General features: G+C 40.5%; 2 protein-coding genes across 4 annotated transcripts; one reads left to right on the forward strand and one right to left on the reverse strand.

Moving 5' to 3' along the window:
- Nucleotides 1-708: 708 nt before the first annotated feature.
- Nucleotides 709-14,850, forward strand: LOC138626197 (alpha-1,3-mannosyl-glycoprotein 4-beta-N-acetylglucosaminyltransferase B-like; the record flags this gene model as incomplete). Its single annotated transcript, XM_069707687.1, has 11 exons — nt 709-815; nt 3,723-3,836; nt 4,166-4,241; nt 4,847-4,961; nt 5,099-5,229; nt 6,216-6,323; nt 8,078-8,271; nt 9,519-9,597; nt 12,584-12,659; nt 13,317-13,429; nt 14,418-14,850. Coding segments are annotated over 11 exons (1,131 nt in total), but the record flags the coding sequence as incomplete, so codon positions are not given.
- Nucleotides 14,851-14,857: 7 nt separating this feature from the next.
- Nucleotides 14,858-21,329, reverse strand: LOC138626199 (short coiled-coil protein B-like). 3 transcript variants are annotated; one of them, XM_069707689.1, is made up of 5 exons: nt 21,133-21,329; nt 20,177-20,245; nt 19,959-20,039; nt 18,909-19,047; nt 14,858-16,429 (listed from the first exon to the last, which is right to left on the reverse strand). In XM_069707689.1, exons 2-5 carry the CDS (start codon nt 20,190-20,192, stop codon nt 16,399-16,401), a joined length of 267 nt encoding a protein of 88 aa, XP_069563790.1. In that variant the 5' UTR covers nt 20,193-20,245; nt 21,133-21,329; the 3' UTR covers nt 14,858-16,398. The 3 variants fall into 3 exon arrangements, with proteins under 3 accessions (XP_069563790.1, XP_069563791.1, XP_069563792.1); XM_069707690.1 differs by lacking the exon at nt 21,133-21,329 and adding an exon at nt 20,876-21,071; XM_069707691.1 differs by having other exon boundaries at nt 14,858-19,047; nt 21,133-21,311.
- Between the last annotated feature and the right edge of the window lie 60 nt (nt 21,330-21,389).

The following is a 21,389-nucleotide window of genomic DNA, read 5'->3' on the forward strand; positions in this document are numbered from 1 at the left end:
GAAAACATAATTATGAGTATTACATTTCAAATCTGTGAATAGACTCTCTAAATCCTTCCCCCAGTGTCAAAATATTACAGCTGTACTTGAAAATGAAAAGCTGTACTTTAGCATGGTATTTACTGCTGTAGTATTACTAAAACACACTGCAGTAACAGGTGTTTCTAAACTGTTATCTGACATCATACGTGTGAATCTCTCAACTTTCCATAACATTTTCTCTGAATTGGTTCTCATAAATAATGATTTGAGAATATAAATGAGCCATAATTAAGTCAGTAGCATCTCTTATTGACCTCCAGCAAAACAACCTTTTCTCTCTCTCTCTCTCTCTCTCTCCCACGCGCGCACACACACACACACACACACACACACACACACACACACACACACACACACACACACACACACACACACACACACACACACACATGACATGCTCTGACATGTACTAGACCGTCATAAAACTGTACGGGTCACGTAACTGGATTCATACTTAGTTTCCCATGTCAATCTTCTCTATTTAGGGGACTGTTGTTTGAACATGCAATATGATATCCAGTATGATATCTTAGAAAAATGTCAAAACCTGTTAAACAGGCTAAAAGCAACTGAGTCTGATATGAGTCAAACGGCCTTCGGGAGACGAGCACAACGAGGCTACCTGACCCTCCATACTCTGGTCATTGTGAGTTGGTATGAACTCACGCAGTCAGAAATCCCTCCATATCACTGATCTTCTCCTTTTCCCTCTCCCTGTCATCGCAGACGGACTCGGACTATGTGGGCAGCGTAGCAGAGAGCATCAGGAAGAAGTAAGTGACTCCAGATCGCCTCCCATGGGGCAGTTTCACGATGGCGTCACTATTGTCTACTTCGGTTTCATGTCGTCTGTTGCTTGCAGCAGCAGTCAGCTTCTTCTGTCTATGCTTGTCAGTTTTTCAGATGAAAAAGTTTCAAAAAGATCGATTCATTTGTAAAAAATGAACCTGATGACTAAAATGTGTTCGTTGATTAAAGCAGGTTTGTATTGTATGTAAACATATGCCATTCTTAATATCAGCCTCTTTCACAAAGCAGACTGTGACTGAGCCTCCCGTCTCTCTAATTTACCTGTCGATGTCATGGACTGACCTCGTTTCCTCTGCTCACCCTGTCCTAGGTTTCATTTGTAGGACATCCTCTTCTGCTCAAGAAATCACTTCATGACTAAATTCATCAAAATGGAAAATAAGAGTCATGTGTGTAACTTAAAAGGTCCCAAATGTGACACTTTTCACTTTATTAATGGTCTTGATATTCACAAAAAGTTATTTTTGTGGTTTCAAGAATCCAAAAACACCTCAATCAAGGCTCTTCTATTCAGTGCCTCAAATTTTTCTAAGTTTTGATCAATACACTAATATTTCTAAAAGCCTATAACCTTCTGAAAAGATCTTCCGACAGCATTTCACAGCTTGTGGTTATGTTTCACCTTTTGTTTTCAACAGATCAGAACAGCTGTAGAAACATGTGCAAAAACTTGTATTAAAAGTAACATTTGCATGTATTTCAAAAAAAAAAAAAAATCTACTCTCCCTCCTTACTCTTAGAAAAGGGGCGTCACGGTGGTGCAGTGGTTAGCACTGTCGCCTCACAGCAAAAAGTTTCTGGGTTCGAATCCGGTCCTGGGCCTTTCTGTGGGGAGTTTGCATGTTCTCCCTGTGCTTGCGTGGGTTCTCTCCGGGTTCTCCAGCTTCCTCCCATCATCCAAAAACATGCACCTCAGGTCAGGTTACCTGGCGCCGCGGTCGTGGCAGCCTGCTGCAGCAGCTCCCCCCTGAGAGCCCCCCTGCTGTAGTGAAGAAATTTCCCCTCGGGGATTAATAAAGTGTATAAAATCAACAAAAAAAAATCAAATCAAAATATATTCGTAAAACGGGTGTCATGAGGTTTATGTTTTACCTAAGAATGTGATGAGTTTGTACAAACTGCATTTACACCTGCTAGACACACAATCACAATACAAAATTGTATTACGTCTCTATGTACTCACCAGCTACAATGCACTCTGTGTGTGCTGACATCTAACAGTAGCAGATTATGGTTAATAAGTTCGTTATTAAGTTAAGATATCCACACAGACTACATGTAGCCTGCTGCAATTTAAACTAGGAGGCACACAAACATTTGAAGTTTCAAATGGATCTAGGTTTGTCAGTGGATAATCTCAGTGGATAAATTCAATGCATAAATCCAGTGCATAGATTCGGTACGTAAATGCATTACAGAAACTTAAAACTTAAAAACTACAGCATAACCTCAATCAAAATCTAACACATAAACAAGGACATAAAATAGTGCATAAACAACTGTAGTAGTAGTTCTCCTACGAACACAGAATAAAAGACAAGCAAAACACATACAGTCAATTCCAAAACAACATGGGACATTTGGTACATAAATATGAACTGCAATTGTGTGGTTATCTCCACCTCTCAATGTACTCACTACATCCACTAAGCTACATCTGTGTGGGTACAAGGTGACAAAGCAAGTTTTACTGTCCAAGTCAGAGTTACTCCTTCTGTTCTGTTCACACAAGAAATTTCTCAGGTTTGTTTAGATTTACCTTTTTTGATCCAAATTCTGGTTTATCAACTAGCAAGTATGATCATTAACTTAGGAAGTATTTTCCAAAACAAGTACTAGATGCATGGACATTTAAAATTTCTAACAATAATAAAATTGGAACAACAGTGGAACTATAGTTAATGAATTATTTCAGGACAAAAGCAAAATACTTATATTTTAAGATCACAAGGTATGCAGATTTCACTAGTGTTTCCATTTGTCTGTACCTATTTACTTCCTGTAGATTATGGACAGAAAACCTCACCAGCATATTTTAGTTTTCTAGAATTAACAAATGAATCCTCGTTGAAACATTACCTGCTGCATGAGGGATGGCCTAACAAGGAAGTAGTATAAAGGGTAAACAACACCACCGGTCCATAATCTCTTGCATGCACATTGTGTTCACACAATCTCAGAGATCTTTTCCATAATATGCAAAATGGGTACACTACGTGCCAGTGGCGGTTTGTTAATACGGGACACCAACATCGAGAGACAAAAAAAATACTACTTTAACAGTGGTGGCTGGTGATAAACATTTGGGGGGGCACCACAAAAAAAAATCTCAAACAACACAGCACACTAATGTTACCTAAACACTGGCCAGTAGCACTACTTGAACATACATTTTTCTGTCTACTGCTCTGACGTCTTGACTCATTTTATTGGTGCAGTAAACTTGATAGTGGACGTTCAATACAGTTTCTGTTCATGCAGACTTAGAGTTAGACTTTGTTAATCCCACAGTGGGGACATTTTGTCATCACAGCAGCATTGAAACACAAAAAAGGTGCACACAATATGAAAACATTTACAAATATGTATACATAAAATAAGATAGGTGGTGCAGTGGTTAGCATTGTCGCCTCACAGTGAAAAGGTTCAGGGTTCGAATCCGGGCCTGGGCCTTTTAGTGCAGAGTTTGCATGTTCTCCGTGTACCTGCGTGGGTTCTCTCCAGGTACTCCGGCTTCCAGTGATCTCAAAAAAGGAATTTTAAAGATATAATTTTGAAGGAATACATCTTTTTTTATCAACATCATATGCCCTTTGTATTTTAATGGTGAAGTCTGTAGTTCTGTAAGTAACCTGCATTTTCTTTTGTAGTTTTCCCGTGGAGGTGAAGTCCGGACTGCTGGAGGTCGTCTCCCCTTCGCAGTATTACTACCCCAACTTCACCCTCCTAAAAGAGACCTTCGGTGACTCCAAGGACAGAGTCAAGTACAAAAAACATATGCTTTATTCTTGAAATGCTGCAAAGTTTGTGTCAGTTGGGTTGATTATGAAATATATACCCTGCAACCCATTTACAACATCATTTTATTTGTGTTATAGATATAATGGTTTCTGCTGCAGTGGGATCATTCACTACAGATTAAAGAAGGAAAAACCCAAACCCGTACCTCACAGAAATATATCCAATGTTTAGGAAAAGAAAAAATAATGGGGGAATCAGAATATTTTGGCACTTCACCTGTCTGGTGTGTTGAACACTTGTTAACTGAACAAATTCTCATTGTGTGATGTTTGTGCACCTCGTCTCCTTTTAGATGGCGAACAAAGCAGAATCTGGACTTCAGCTTCCTCATGCTCTATGCTCAGGACAAAGGAACCTATTATGTTCAGGTAAAGGTCAGACTTTAGTTACTGATATCATTGTTCCCATGTCCTGAAATTTAAAAAAAATAAAGCTTTTTCATAAGATCTTTTACAAGAAAAATTCTACACAGCAAAAAGTGCTATATTCAATTTTTTTTATTTAGATTTAAAAATGACTGCCTCGTTAAAAAGGAGGGAGAAAGGTGTATCCAGTGTCCGTTTCTGGTGCATAATATGGTATTTTTCACACTCATCTTTCTAAAAATATAGTGTGTAATACACCTTTTCCTTGTAGCGGATAGATGGCACTGTCAAGGCCCATAGTGTTGACGTCAGGATTTGGTAATTGCTCTTTTACTTGCAACAATAAAACGTTGATGAATAATTGCAAGATATAGAAAAATAAATGACAGATTAATCTTAAAACCCATTGTTCTTCATATTAAACATCCTGTATTTCCCCCAAAAGCCTGAATATGTGGACAAAACTAAAATAGTGTTGGCGGGCAATTAGCCAGCGAGAATATGGTTACTAGTAAAGTTAAATATTTCTGGCAACAAAAAATACCTCCAGGTATGAGAATTAATGGAGTGAAATGAGTATTTCAAATGTCTTATTTTCTGTTTTCCAGTTAGAAGATGATGTTGTTGCAAAAGAAGGCTACTACAATGACATGAAGACCTTTGCTACCCAGGAAGCTTCAAAGAAATGGCTCTACCTGGAGTTCTCGCAGCTCGGATTTATAGGTGTGTTTGTGTGCGTATTAGGTATTAAGTATTAAAGTTTTAAATCCACTTACTGAGCCTTATTTTTTATTTTATTGAAGAATATACTGGAAATAACATAAGTGTGTGTATGCGTGTGTCTATGTCCAATTCTCCAGGCAAGATGTTTCGGACCCATGACCTCCCAATGATCGCCGAGTTCTTCCTGATGTTCCACAAAGACAAACCCATCGACTGGCTGTTGGATCACATCCTGTGGGTGAAGGCTTGCAACCCTGAGAAAGACAAAGTATGTCCAAGAGTAGAAAAACACCCTTAATAATGCGCTGAATAATACACTTCAACAGTGACAATTGCTTCAAAAAGTATTCAGACCTCTTTATTTTTGCAAATTTATCAGCAATCCAAAAGCGAAATATCTCATTTGTAAAAGTATTCAGATTCTTATTTCAGTCGTTTTTAGAGGCCCATTTTTTCCAAGCTTTGCACACGTTGTTTTGTTCCATTCTTCGTGGCAGATTCTCAAAAATTTTGCCACGTAAATTTAAATGAATTTCAAAACACATTGTTACTTCAACATCTTGGGTTATTGAGTGAAGAGTGACGGCCAAAAAGGCAAACTGGGTCCATTTAGAATTAAATGTACGAGTGTGCAAAAAGTGAAGGGCTCTGAATACTTTGTGAACTCCCCTCGTGTTTTGTGTAATGAAATGACAATCTCAGGATGGGTGCGTATCTACATGACAAGGTATCTTAATTCCAAAACACATGATACAAGTGGTAAGGGCCCCAGGGGCCAAGAAGAGTCAAGATGACCCGAATAGTTTCCGAGAGAGGACAAGCTAAAACCAGGACCCAAAAAACGGTGTGTAAAAACACATGCAATTGGGAAAAAAAAAACAGAACACGAGCAGGAAAGATTAGGTAAAACTGATGAACACAAACTATCAAAAAATAACAAACAGGAAGAATAAAAATGCGACACAAACAGTATGAATCGCATCTTTCGTAAAATTACCTAAAAGCTTTATGTGCGTGCCAAAAGCCAACTGCAACATGAAGTACAAGCACTTATAAGGTGTACTCCTCTTACCCAAATATATGAGTGGGAAAATGAATATGAAACTATATAAGAAACAAAGCAAACAGATAAAAAAATAGAATTTCACAACAGTGTAACACAAAAGACTATACATTGTTTTACTCTTTGTGAGGAAAATAAATTAATTGAATTATTAATCTGCTGTGTAGTAAACAACATCTTATTTTCTCCAGAAAGACTGCAATGCACAGAAGGCATTGCTCAAGCAGACGTACAAGCCGTCCCTCTTCCAGCATGTAGGCCTCCACTCCTCCCTGCCCGGGAAGCTACAACACCTGAAGGTGGGTGTGCTCTATTCTCCCAAAACATGTCCGTCTGGAGTTAACCAGTGATTTGTAGCTGACATCACGTGCAGGTGGAGCTAACTGTCAGACAGAATACCAAATAGTCGCCATACTGAGTGTTTTGTTTTTTATATTACATCACAGTAGATGTTCCTTGATGTTAAATAGTTTCATTGTGTTTCTGTAAGCTACTTTGCCTGGAGAAGTTTGGCGTGTCTTCATACTTTTAATAAAAGTGTAGTGTTGCTGCAGTTTATACTTCCAATGAATAGTAGCTTCCAAACTACAGTTGTAAAGGACACTGTTTGAACTTTGCTGTTCTTCAAATGGCGCACTTGTGTACGTTAGTACATAGTACACTCACTATTTTGAGTGCAAAGGTGCGTTCACACTGACAAGTACAGAAACATGCAGAGCACCAGGAGTACCAGGATGACGCACTCAAAACAGTCCAAAAAAGAATTGCGAAACGCTGGACACTTTTCACCCCAAACGGCTGCCATCTTGGCCACATACAGTGCATCCAGAAAGTATTCATGGCGCTTCACTTTTTAGGTAGGTAGGTAGGTAGGTATGGTAGGTAGGTAGGTATATACTTTATTAATCCCCGAGGGGAAATATTTTTTTTTGAGTGTCATGGCTGTGAATAATTATGTACATGTGATTTTTTTTTTTTTTTTTTAATAGATTTGCAAAAATTTCAAAAAACATTTTTTCATGTTGTCATTATGGGGTATTTGTGTAGAATTTTGAGGGAGAAAATGAATCTAATCTATTTTGGAATAAGGCTGTAACAACAAAATGTGTAAAAAGTGAAGCACTGTGAATACTTTCTGGATGCACTGTAGAGGAAGGGGCCACCAATGTGAAGAATTTTCAAATTAAGACATTTACAAAACAGCTGGGCAGAAGAATCGGTGTGTTTATTCAGTGTGTTAAACAGAGGGCACGAAAACACGTTGATTTCTGAGTTAAATCATTCAAGCTGCAAATATTTTTGCGGGTGATGTATTTACATGTTGAGGCTTTTTCCAGTCAGTGCAGAACAGCAGTGTGTGATTTGAGACAACACTAACCTGTTAAATTCCTGCACTACATAAGTAAGAGTCCTCACATGTAAGAGTACTATTTATTAGTGTACTAAGGGAAGTACGTCATTTGGAACACAGCCACAGACTTTATTTGGCTCCCAGGGAGCCCGGTAGAACTAGTCACACAGAGATGGTGGTTGGAAACTTGAGTGGGTGTGGCCCTCAGATGAAGTTGTCTATAAAGCCAGTGAGGCCACAGTAGCTTAACCTGAGCAGATGCAGTGTAGATAATAATTTGGGTGGTGCTGCTGAGCATCTGTTCTGCTCGGGTGAGAATCGGAGTCCAGGGTGTTATAGAGATTAACTGGGTCAGATAGTGGTGAAAAATTCCCCAGGCTTGGAGAGTCAGATAAGAAGGGTTGATGACTGAACGATGAACAGCATTAAAATGAAACTACCTTTTCAGACAGTTTCAGCTGAGTGGATACAGTGTCGATAGAAGGCTGCTGTGTATCAGCTCTTTGGTCAGTTGAAAGTCTTGTGAGATCAAGGCTAAAGCGTGGGGTCGTCTGTCATGGAGCCCAGCAGATTTATGACAGAACAGCCTGATACTTACTGAGTGGTAGGTCAAAAACATTGTTCAGATTATTTGTGTTTATGCTGTGGTTCATATACAATATATGTGTGTTTCTGTTCTCCTTTGTCTATCCTCCACTCCAGGATAAGGACTTCAGGAAGCAGAGTCTGCACCGGGCCCACAATAACCCAGCTGCACAGCTGAACAGCAGCATGAAGCATTACCAGCAGCACAGTCTGGACAGGGCTTACCAAGGACAAGACTTCTTCTGGGCAGTAACACCCATCCAGGGTGATTTCATCCTCTTCAACTTCTCCCAGCCAATCCACATATCCAGGTCAGGTTGTTGTTTTTTTTTTTATTTGACCGATGGACTCAGTCAGCTGTTGTGATTTATTTTTTTGTATAGTAATTCCACTTTTTCCAATGCGGGTTCATCTTCTTTATCATCTGACAGTGTTTTTTTTTTTTATTTTTTATAACAGACTGATGAATAAAGATGTAGTTGTGAATCCCGGAGGTCCCAGTTCAGAGCTTCTAATATGTTCACCCCCAAAAAATGATAAGCTTACAAGTTCAAATGATAAAAGAAAACTCTCCCCTCATTTTCTGTGAGGCTGTATTTAGCAAAAAGCAGGGATTTTAACTAAATGTGAACAGTAGCATCCTAAGTAAAAACACAACTGAGGCTTGCTGGGATGTTAGCTCTGCCGGTATTCGGTCATAAACAAAAGACCTGATGGTGCATAATCAAGTCAGAGGATAACCAAAGCTGACATAACTATTTTTACCAAATTTCATACTTTAACCTTTTTTTTAAGTACTATTGATGACAATGGGGAAATTGAACCTTTGAGTTTTGAACCTCTGCACAGACACTTGGAGCCACACATCGCAGCACCCCAACTCCTTGATTTTAGGTACTGACAAGCAAAATCCCACACAAACATGGGGAGAACATGCACACTACACACAGATGGGACTTGGGATGTCTCAATGAGTTCAAACCTGGAAGGCTACAGCACCACTAAAGATTCACAAAAGTAATTCTCATAATGGTACCACAGGTGTTGATTGGCCACGGATGGTGGACAACTGCAACTTTCTGTTTGCACGGTCAGGACTATAACTCTACTGTAACAAAAAACACAAATGTCCTAACTGAGTTTGTACGAGCTCCATAAAGGTCCTATTTGTTCTGTGTCTGATTTTCGTACAGTCACTGTAAACTCATTTTAAATTTGTTCTCCTCTGTCAATGATTGATATAGAGCAGTAGCATTTTGAATCATTGTCCGTATGCTTCTTTTAGGTCAATATTTGCAGAGTAAAGAAATAAAGTTAATATTCAAGTGATAAGAAATGTATAATTGTGTTTAACAGTAGGTGGAAGTAATGTTTGTCAGTGGCTAAAGGTTTAGTCTGACATCATAAATGACATTTTGAAGGAAACAGAAATGAAACTGATAAACAGTGTGACACATCTGATAATGATATGTTATAGTTTGATGCAGCATTTTATCCACATGTAGTGGACACGTATGCAGTGTAGTTTATCACATCGGTGCTGTCCTTCCTGCTGTAGGTACCTTTTTCGCAGTGGAAATATTGAGACCAGCAGAGATATGTTGTACAACACAACAGTGGAAGTACTGCCAAGCAATGTGAGTAACCTGCATGTGTGTGTGTGTGTGTGTGTGTGTGTGTGTGTGTGTGTGTGTGTGTGTGTGTGTGTGTGTGTGTGTGTGTGTGTGTGTGTGTGTGTGTGTGTGTGTGTGTGTGTGTGTGTGTGTGTGTGTGTGTGTGTGTGTGTGCGTGCGTGTGTACGTGTTCCATTACTGGCGCCGCCGAGCAGATCTTGGTTTTCATCTCAGGTGTTGATGCCACGGGAAAGAGTGGCATGCAACAGGAAACACCCGCCACAACAAGCTATCTGCTATCACTCCACTGCCTCGCTCTGGCCCTGTGTTTGTGCGTGTGTGTGTGTGTGTGTGTGTGTGTGTGTGTGTGTGTGTGTGTGTGTGTGTGTGTGTGTGTGTGTGTGTGTGTGTGTGTGTGTGTGTGTGTGTGTGTGTGTGTGTGTGTGTGTGTGTGTGTGTGTGTGTGTGTGTGTCGGTTGACACTTCTGTCACACTGAAGGGGAAAAGTGGTCATGCTGTGGGTGACCTTTGAGTAAAGTTAGACAGACATGGAATCGCGGCATGGAAGATAAGAGGGAAACCGTTATACAAGATGAGTGCGGAGGCGCAGGCTTCACATTGCAGGTGAAACACCAACAGACCAACACGTGAACCACTTTCTGACATGAAAAACCAACAAGAAAATAGATGGGTCATGCGCATGGAAAATGTTTCCAATTTATCTCAGTCAAAAATAAGATCCGTCTTATGGAGCTCAGTGTTTTTAACAGATGCGTATTGAAAAGTGCTGCAACTACTGATAGTTTCAGAGCTGGTACAAAATAATACCCTTTGTGATACCTTATATATGTGACCTGATTTTAAAATGATTTGTATTAAACATGAATTGTATAAAGCTTTGTATTATTTATTTGGCAAAATATGCACAAGCGTGAAATGTCTGATGACATCCAAGAAGTTCGCCAAAATGAAATGGTCTCGAACTGGAAAATATATCTAACAAAAAAAGAATTAAAATGTACTGAAACAAATAATACTGTGCCATAGTCAATAGTGGCTAAAAGAGAGGAATAACCTTTTAAAAGTTGGAGATTACTTGTCACATTACATGTTTTTTACAGCCTGCGTGAACAGCTAATTTTGTATCACAGGTTAAGAGCACAGCTACGTTGTCAGTATTTTAGGTTTCAGGACCATAACTGCCTCCTGGAGCCACTAGCAGGGTTGTATTATTGTAGGCCTCTAGTTTCATGCTGGTATGTGTTGTTGAAATGAGACGCATTGGCATGTGTAAAAGTTCAGCCTCCAGATAAATGAACATTTGCTTTCAGCTGCGGACAGAAATATGAGGAGAACATTTGCTCCTTCGTTCCAAAACAGGAAGTCCACTACACTGTTTTAACACCATATCGACCCAAATATAAGACAATTATTGTTGGTGTAAATTAGGTTGAAAAACATGGGGGTTGTTTTATATTCAAGGACTAAACAATTACATGTTCATAACATCAAATACATTTTGAATGGAGAAGTGCACCAGTGTAACAGTCTTCTACAGAAAGTGTTGCATTATGGGTTGTTTGCTTGGATATAAAGATAATCATTTGAAGCTTTGAGCTAAAATAATTGTTTTAGTCTGCCCCTGGGTTCACTTATATCAGAGAAGGTTTCATTCATGAGATTCACTTCTTCTTGGATTAATGGGATCTCAGGACGTGTGTAAAAGTGTTACCATCAGGTCCACTTACAATCAGGGTTGTCAGTTCATGAATGGGTTTATATAACCCAGTCTAATTAACGTGCATAAAAAAGTGTAAAGGTCACTTACTTTGTCCTTTCTGCGTAACGCAGGTACATCAGAGACACCATCAGTGTGTTGTAAAACCCACTTTTCTTAAGAGCCTTTTCAGATAACAAAGGTGTGGAGACAGAAAATATTCATCACACCCAGATCAGGGGTCAAACACAGTGCCGAGGTGTTGACTCACAGGAGCCACTGAAACAAGTGACCTCGACCACAGCGCAACAGTTTAGGTTATAAAAATGTAACGGTGAAAAGCAAATTGAGAGATGTGTTTTCAGATTCTGGGACGGCTACGACAGATATCGGTTGAACTTTGGTCAATGCGGGCTGAGATCTATTGATGTAAAAACCTGCTGGATTTTAAAATACTTCACCACAGTTTAATAGTGATCTTTCAACTCAGGCTTATTGATCATATTTAATGTAGTGTAATGCATATAACCATGTGTGTATTTTCAATGGCCTTTTGATTTGATTAGAATTCACCTGTCGATGAAATATATATATCCATATATATATCTACAGAATTCCCCTTAACGGCTAATGTCAGATGTTCCAGTTGAAACCAAGAGATTGTTAAGACATTGAAAATGAGCTGGCTAAGGGAAATTTTCATACTGCAATTTTGATTTAAATACCATTATTGTGTGATTGAGAGACATGTTGTGGTGTGTGCTTTGGCCAATATCCTGTCATGGTTTCCAGACATTAATCACTACTGCTGTTTAAATGGGTACATGATATGTGTTACTTCTCATTTGAGTTTGTATATCAGTTTAACAAGTTTGTTTGCATTAGTCCAAAGCTTTTGTCAAATGAAACAAAAGATGTCAGTCCACTGTAATGAATACGTTATGACATCATCGGGCAAATGCAAGTTGAGACCATTATGATAAAATACACAACCACAGTATTTTGGTACATAGACACAACCTCATATACACACAGTTCTTCTACAGCCTTATGACCCACATCTCGTTACATGTTAGCTGACAGTCACTCATCTGAGGTCGGATATTTGAATGTCACAATCAGTTTGTGCTGGGAAAACAACCGTAGATACACAATCAGCTAATCAAGTATACTGAACGTGTTTATCTGTGTCACGGTGTTGTGATGTGTTGAGGATATCAGGATTTATTCTGGTAGCTCAACATCAATCTATGTGTCTGTTATACTTTACTGATTATTGTTTTCTTCTTTTAGACGTCAGCAAGAGACAAACTTGTCACTGGCTCGTCTTCCAACTACACCCAATCAGATAATGGCTTCATCATCATTGGTAAGCAGATCAAATAAAATAATGTAACAATAATAATCAATTAATCAGTCACAGTCCTTCTGTGGCTCCACTTGGTTGTCAGGGGTCCGAACTGAACTGGACCACAGCTGAGTTTGTCTTTAATAGACATTCAGAAGACCTAAAGAACTGAACATTATGGCATGTTTTACTGTCAAACTGAGCAGCATGATAATAGCAGCTCCTCTCCTGAACAAACAACCGATGACCATCTTGTGTTTGTTTTTTCCTATTTTATTTCCGTGAAGATCCACCCTGCTCTGGCTAGTACGTCGCTGTTAGGTTGGTGAGATGGTTAGAGTAAGAATATCAGAGCCAATCAGAGGTGGACGCGGGATGGATCTTCACAGAAAGACGGTGCAAAAAAACAAAAACAAAAAAAACGTGATGTATACATCAAACCGTATTAACTCATATCCCATGTGAATTTTCTTAAAGTTTCTTCAATCTGGATAATAAAAAGTGTGCATGTGCTGTCATTGTGTACATGCATGCAGACTTCAGATTAACATTGAAATATGACTAAAGCTTTAACATTGTAAAAGAGCATTCAGTGTAAACCTAAACCTTTTTAGCGAACTAGTCATCTGTGATTTTGTCATTTTTCAGCCTTATACTTAAAACTATTTTGTGTTTCAGGTGCATTTCAGAACGGAGTAGCTCAAGGTGAGATTGAAGAAGCGCTGCAGCCAATCTCTGCTCTCCGCCTGGTGGTTCACTCCGACTCCGACGTCTGGGCTGTACTGAGCGAGGTCCGTCCCGAGTACCTGTCCTTTGGTGTCTTGTCTTGAGCATGTATTTAAGCATTTGTGTGCATGTTCCTAAAAGCACTGCTCAATTAATCAGCAGAGCATCAGAATAGAATTACACTGTGATAGAAGATCACCCATTCAAAATCCAAAATTCAGAAGTCAACAAAACATAAACACAAAGTTCATGTGCAAATACTGACTAAATACAGAAGTGCCCTGATTTCTTAGCCAGAGACTTACACTCAAAGATTTTGGGAAGCAGAAAGCATCTCGGTAATAACACAAAAACTTAAGTAGATTTTAGTGGTATATGATTGAAATAACCAAAATCCTGCCAGGAACGGCCATTGAAACTCGTGCTTAAATATGCATTTAAGCATGACTTGTATCTGTACACAGATGATTACCGGTCTGATCACATAACCATCCCTTGACACACTTTCACGATGATAGAGCTCCTCGTCCACCCACACGGCTGTTTCCGTGTAACTTCCTCTCACTCTGAGTGGCCATGCACAGACCGGGCTTGATTAATATCTCCCTCACTCTGCCATTACATGTCCGAGACAACTTATATTTTCATTGTTTGCGCTGGCCACGTTCCATTTGGCTCTCAGCGTACTTAAAGGCATCGCTACTTCACGGGGAGGACAGGTGGCACACGAGGTTTAAATGTTCATATAAGCTTCTGACCTGGAATAGCTGGAATAATTGGTCATTTATTCTATAATGTGTGATTAACAGAGCATGAAGCAGCGCTGAAAGTGGTGATAAATGTGACTGGAGCTCAAGTATATTCCAGGAAATGACTCTGTCTTTTGTGTGTGTGTGTGTGTGTGTGTGTGTGTGTGTGTGTGTGTGTGTGTGTGTGTGTGTGTGTGTGTGTGTGTGTGTGTGTGTGTGTGTGTGTGTGTGTGTGTGTGTGTGTGTGTGTGTGTGTGTGTGTGTATAAATTTGTTTAACACTCACTCTCATTCCTGTCCGCCAGGTTCACATTAAAGTTTGAAGACCAGAGAAAAAGGAAACCACACTGTGTCACACACACACACACTGTGCAGCCCAGGGCGTCACCTGAACAAACTGCTCCACCTGCCAGACAAACACTTTGACTGCATGGACACTTGATCAAATAAGGAGTGCATGAAGTGCGTGACAATGATTTGAAAGGAGGAAGGACCTGGGTTTGTGGTTGTCGTGACTGAGACTGAGATGCCTTACTGCCAGTTCAAGTTCAAAGAGTAATATGAAACATGTGGGAGGGGAACACACTCTTCTTGGGGACTGATTGCCAAATTGCTTGTTCAGGCGAATGGCTTCAAGACACTCCACCTATCAAAAAAATCTATTGTTAAAACACTAGAGTTACTCAGTAATTTATTGCATTATTACATTGTATTTTTGTAACAAATAAAGAAACTACATCCAGTGTCACATTGTCTTTGGAGTTTTTAATTTCAGTTCCTTGGCAATTATGTGGAATGTAAAACTGCAAAACAGGTTCCCCAAAGTACAAACAACATACTTCTGATGTGGACTGTACAAATGAATGTCCCTGAATGAATAGAGGGAGTCACATCATCTCCATAGTAACCAAGCAGATCAGTTTTAAAGTTAACATTTATTGGAGACGTAGCGACATATCTGACTCGGGTCAAATGAGTTCACACAATCTGTAACTTCAGCTTCATGGTCATTCGAATGGTGATAAAATGCAGCTCTTCCAGAATTTGACTTGTAATTGGAGCGAATGGATCAGATTCTGATTATTTTTGCAGCAGTTGTGATGCTCAGAACAATTTGTCCACCATTTTACAGCCGCAACAGAAGTGACAGAGTCGTCTGCAGCGGAGCTCATGACCTCGGCACACGGTGACAGTGTTTCTGTGATTACTCACTGGTAGAGGGGAGAGACAAAAGTGTGCCAGGAGCCGAAGCCAGTGTGACATCATGCATAAAGTCACCCAGCGAGTGGTCTCTTTGGTCTTTTCATGGGAGTTTGTTGGAAATAATAAACATGCAGAATAACACTTATCATAGTGGTAACATTTGTACAACTGCATTCTTTCCATAATTTGAAAGCTTGTTAAAAATCAGGAGTTGGATCATATCAATACACTAGTTGATCTTTTTTTGTTTTTTTTTTTTCCAATGAAGACTTATTTCAGTCTGACCTACGTCATCTGCTCGCTCCCTGTACAAACACGTTTAAAGTCATTTAAAGACGTCAAGTTCTCAGAGCGGCCGGCGCTGACCATCTGGTGAGATTTATAAGCTTGTTTACTTCATCTGATGTGAGGCTATGTAACATTTCTATGATGACACGGAACATTACAGGCTAAAAGTTTAATTCAGAGGCAACAGAATTACTATTTCAGTTAAATACTGCTGGATGTGGAGGGAACAGTGGATTGTAGAGTCATTTCTCTACTTGTATTTCTTACTTTTTTTTCTCCCACCATTTAGCCTGTAATTACCGCTTTACATTCTCCAAACGGGGGTTTTAACTACTTCAGCTAGTCTCTACTTTGCTACCAGACAAAGAGCCATCTTTTCTCATTCATCTTCTTTTCTCTGGTCTTTGTTTGGGTTCGATATCGAGACTACCAGAAACAGTAGAGTTCCCACTGCTGTGCCTGCAGCCTACAGGTTACACCCACATTCACAAACATCTTAACACACGAACAGACAGGTGTTAAGATGGTCCTGGGATCCTGGGAAACACAGGAGTTCAGCGTAAAGGGCAAAAACATCCTCTGTGGGGAACCACGAAAACAATAACTACACACATGGATCCGTCCACATCTCGGTCTCCTTACAAACATACAGGCGGGTGACCAGTGAATGGAAAAGGGAGTTCATTGAGAACATTCATTTTCTTTAGGTTTGCCTACCAATTTGGTTTAGATTTGTCACCCGTCTGTATGTGCCGCACATACCAGCTGTGAAAATGCAGCGAGCAAAGCGGCGGCTCACTTGTCCTTTCGAGAGCCCTTCGAGAACCTGTGAGCATGTTGAATACGAGACAGGTGGTTAGTGGAGGAAAACATCACTCAGAAACATTTCATCAAAAAAAACAAAAGGATCCTTACTTTATTAAAGTAAAGCCATTTCAAATTAGCAACAACAACAACAAAAAATTTAAACAATGTACAAATGCAACAGGGGTTAAAGACATTTTCAAGACTTCACAGATGAGTAAAATCCAGTATGTATATTTGTCACTGACAGCCAGTTTAACATGAAGCACATACACAAGACTGCCCAGCTTGAGATGAAATGACACATTGTGGTCTTGGCTATGAACTAGTTAACTCCCAACTTGAGAGAAGCAGCAAGAAAAAGTAACATTGTACTGAAATAACAAGACTCATCGTTTTCCTCTCTTCAGAGGTTCCACGCAGGAACAATTCAATCATTTTATGGCAACAAAATACAAATTCTAAAATCTCCTGTACCTACAGAAACGGCAGCAACACTAACTAACGGACGACATGATGTTCCCCATTCTCCCGTACTGTGCTCAGTTACTGCTGACTCGACTGTTCGACACACACGCATGATCACCAACCAACTAGCAAACACTGAAAACTGTGTTCACTGGAAAATGACTGATGCTGTGAGGAGAAGAGGGAAGTAAAGGTAAGCCTTTTACCAGAAGCAGAAACCCTCAACAGGAAGGTGTTGGTGAGGTTTCTTTTTGTTGTTGTTTGGGAGGAGAAACAGTGACTCATCACTTCCAAACATCTCTGACAACATTCCTGTTCATTGTTTTAGAAAACTTTGCGTAGGATCCACACTAAAACGGTTTCTTTTTATCGATCGCAATCCACGTGGAAACGTGCGCGCGTAGATCAGCCTCACGTCTGGCCTTCGACACGCCCGCATTCAACCATCAACCATTTACACACAACAGCTGCAGTAAACTACATGTGCACAATAAGAAAGCATTAGCTACTTCATTAGCATTAGCATTAGCTATTAGCGTGTAGAGATGTGGTCAGTGGATTTTAAAGAGGAGGAGGACGGTGGTGTACCGGGACTGATGAGGAACTGATTGAAGCTCAGTGTTTCAAAGTTTGTCAGGCTCCTTGATCAACACTGGCGTTACTACTATGATTACTACATTCACGTTTCACTCAGATGGTATTTATGCTAAGGCTACTTCCAGGAGGGGGCCTCTGTGCTCTTGAGTAACACCCCTCGGAAGTCTTTTGCTGACCTCGCTGCTGTCAGAGCTGAAACAGCAGCCAAACCGCTGCCTCTCAGCCTGGTGCTCAGATCTTCCTGAACCATGGTGCCGGTCGATGTATCAGGACACACACACACACACGCACACACACACACACACGCACACACGCACACACACGCTTAATTTGTAACTCCCCAAACAGCAGCCTTTCTATCGTCTGTGTGAAGCCGTACGATGTGTCGTGAGTAGCACGCTGGCCGTCTAGCACGGTCCTGAGCTGCAGGTTATCCGCACCTTAAAAGCAGACAGGACATATTAGTTCAGATATGCGTGTGAAAGGTTGGGAAGTATGAATCTATTGTTGTAGCGCACATCAAATGTGAGTCATCACACCGTGCTGACAGTTGAATTGATTAAAGCTGAAGTGCATCTGTTCCATCAGACAAACGTGAACACGTACCGTCACCGTTGTCCTCATTACTCCAAATTATTTCTGGAGCTGGATGTGTTGTGTTGGCTGGCCAAAGGTCAGAGGTCAATCAGACCAAGGAATGTGGTCAAAAAGAAAAACGAGTTTCGCCGACAAATTTGGGAGTTTTACTGACTTTCCAAAGGTGGTTTCATTTATACATAATGACAATAAATGTGCTTAAATGATAGTATGATTATGAGTTTTCTACTGCGTATGTCCTCGTTTGTGTCCATCTACACTTCTGATTAACAGTAGTCCCTTTCTCTTTAATGTGCTTTACATATCCACATACTTCTGATTACTGAGCCAGGTGGGATTTCTTTTACAGCACAAAAATAACTCCCTGGTCGCCTGCTGTTCACTGACTTCGCTGCCGGTTTTGTCTGTGGCCACCTGTTTATTGGACCTGCTGCGTTCTTGGACTTTTTTGGCGACGTTGTCGCAGATGTTTGGGCTGTCAGATGAAGTTCGACTTGGATGCGAGCTGCAGCTGATTCAAACAGGCTTCAGGAGAAAATTCATCTTACAGATATGAGAGGGAGGTTTCATGTCTGCTGATGACTGGAGCTCAATATTAATGCCATTTTTTGCTGACTGGCCGAACACGTTTCTCTTTCTTTTCTTTCCTTTAGATTGTGTTGCCCCCTGGTGGCCACATTTCGGTAAAGACAAATACCCATATTTACGGACATGTTTGAGACGGGAACATGTTTCGGGTTTGGGCATTATTAAAGGGTCCATGAGTCCGGTCAGCTAGGACGGTCGGGGTTCAGGTTAGGGAACATGTAGGGGCGGTTTTGGGTCAAAGCTCTCCTTACTTTCGTTTGCTTTTGGTGTCGGTGGTCTGGAAGACGCTGGAGGCAGACATGAGGTTCTCGATGTACTGACCCAGAACTTGGTTCTCCGACTTGAGCTTTAGGTTCTCTTCTTTCACGGCGTCCACCCGGGCAGACAGATCTGAACACATCAAACATACATCACGACATCACGCAGGGATGTGGAGGCTGGACGGATTTTTGGATGGAAAGTCTGAATGAAAAATAATTGTAAACCACCTGAGCGACATGAAATCTGAAACTGTTCCCAACTATCAACATAATAGTTTTCACATCTGATGATTTTTTTTTAAACACTGCAGAGAAACTCCCCCTTGATTGAGGTCATCTTTTCACAGTTCAAATGGGCTTTTATGTGTCGTTCGAATTTCGGACCGAATGTGGCGGTTGCTTTCACCGACAAACCGACCAATCAGAATTCGATATGAAGGCATCGAGGTGTCACCATCTGTGATCAGACTTTATAGCGTACAACACTGCAGATGGCTGATTATGTATCTCTGTTCTCTTTTCTATTTACCTGGCAGCACTAGTGTTCATTATTGTGGTGTGGGCTGAAAACATGATCATGATATTTCAGGGTATTTCTGTGATAATAATATTCTTGCTAAAACGAAGAAATATTGCAAAATATTTGACTATAAATTTCAAGAACATACACTTATTGTTTTATATATCAGCATATACGTTGCCTTCAAATATTCTGTTTCTGTTATGTGTGTACATCTGATCTATTGTAACCAAACCCCTTCGATGCTGCTGAAGTCGCTCCCCTTTTCAGAACGAACTTCTCCACCGTGGAGCCTCTTTCGGACAATATGTTTGTATTTAAATCCAAACGTTACGTGCTCTCAATCAAATGCGGTCGGCCTAACCGTCTTCAAGATGTAACATAAGGTCATCTTACAGGGATATGAAGATTACAAATCGGTCAACTCACCGCTTATATTTTTATATTTTAGTAGATGGACAGTTTGATTGTCTGACATCCTAGATTAACAAGTGAAGGGTGTGTGAGTGACAGCGCCGTACCTTCTAATGTGTGCTGAAGCTCCAACACCTGGTTGATGAGCCTCGTCTTCTCCTCCAGCTCAGCCTGGTTCTCCATGTCACCTGCAGCCGTCAAACATGACAGTCAAATAGAGAAATGACTTGTGTGTGTGTGTGTGTGTGTGTGTGTGTGTGTGTGTGTGTGTGTGTGTGTGTGTGTGTGTGTGTGTGTGTGTGTGTGTGTGTGTGTGTGGTCTCACCATCGTCTGAGCTCATGGTGAAGTACTCGTCTTCCTTTCTGGAATGCAGGGCTGCGACTCTCCGGGACACTGAAAATAGATGTAACAGTTCAATTTCTACCAATATAACCTGTTTAGTGTAAATGTTTACAGTAGAAGGGTCTCCTGCTTGAAGATATTGTTTTACCTTAATTGCATATATAGGTGAAATGTATTCAATCAATACAATAACTCACTTCTGGCCAAATCCATCCTACATCATGAACACCATTGCACTGTTTAACATTTTTTAACTGTTCTATTTTATTTGTATATACTGTGCATTTTTGTACATTTATATCTACACTACCTCTATTTTTATTCTGTAATTTGTATTGCTTTTGCCGTATCTTCCATGCTGTTGTAACGACAAAATCCCCCCTTGTGGGATCCATAAAGCATTCATTCATCCATCCACATCAAAACTCCTCAAAACATGTTTCACCTTCATACATCATGAGGGTTGGTTATCTAGTCTGTGACTCGACCACTTTGAAATGTGAGATTTAATTCAAAGACATCACATCTGTCTTTAAATTTGAATGATTAAAGCACGTTTGCTAAAATAATCTCAATTTGATCTCACGATCTCAGCATGCAGGTGACTGACTGACGTCACATCAGACTGGACTAGTAAAACAAGAAATCACACTAAAAACGCTTTAATAAACTGGAACTAACCTACTATGAGCTGAGGCTATGGCCGAAATACAGACTGGAGCCGTCACCGCGTCTGTTGCTTCCCAGAAGGCGTGTGAACGTGTATAATCCCATTACAACGGGTTAAAGAAGAGGAGACCAGCTGGCGGAAGAAAACAGCCTGGACCAGGCCTGGTGGCATGCTAACTCGCTAGCAGCAGCTGATTAGCTGTAGCCGCTACGCTTAATTGGGTGGAACCGCGTAGCGTGAAATACACAGTAACGGAGAGGACACTTACCTTTACGTTGTGAAAAACAAGAATTGCCGCGTTGAGCTGAAGAATGTCGAGGGAAATGTTAAAGGTTGTTGTAAATTAGCACAGCTTGTGGTTCACACCAGCTGAGTTCACTTTGTTCAGTTCACTACAGCAGGCCGTTCCACCGTGGAGCCTCCAGGGGGCGATGTTCAGCCACAGAAACTCATCAGACGGCGAGACGTCAGAAAGAGAATATTTGTTTTATGACCATTTTCAAACTATTTCTGTCAGCACTAATG

This window comes from Brachyistius frenatus, unplaced genomic scaffold (assembly GCF_029030835.1).
Source record: "Brachyistius frenatus isolate BFR_SWC_R1_liver_20210118 unplaced genomic scaffold, ASM2903083v1 Contig_71, whole genome shotgun sequence".
NCBI lineage: Eukaryota > Metazoa > Chordata > Actinopteri > Embiotocidae > Brachyistius > Brachyistius frenatus.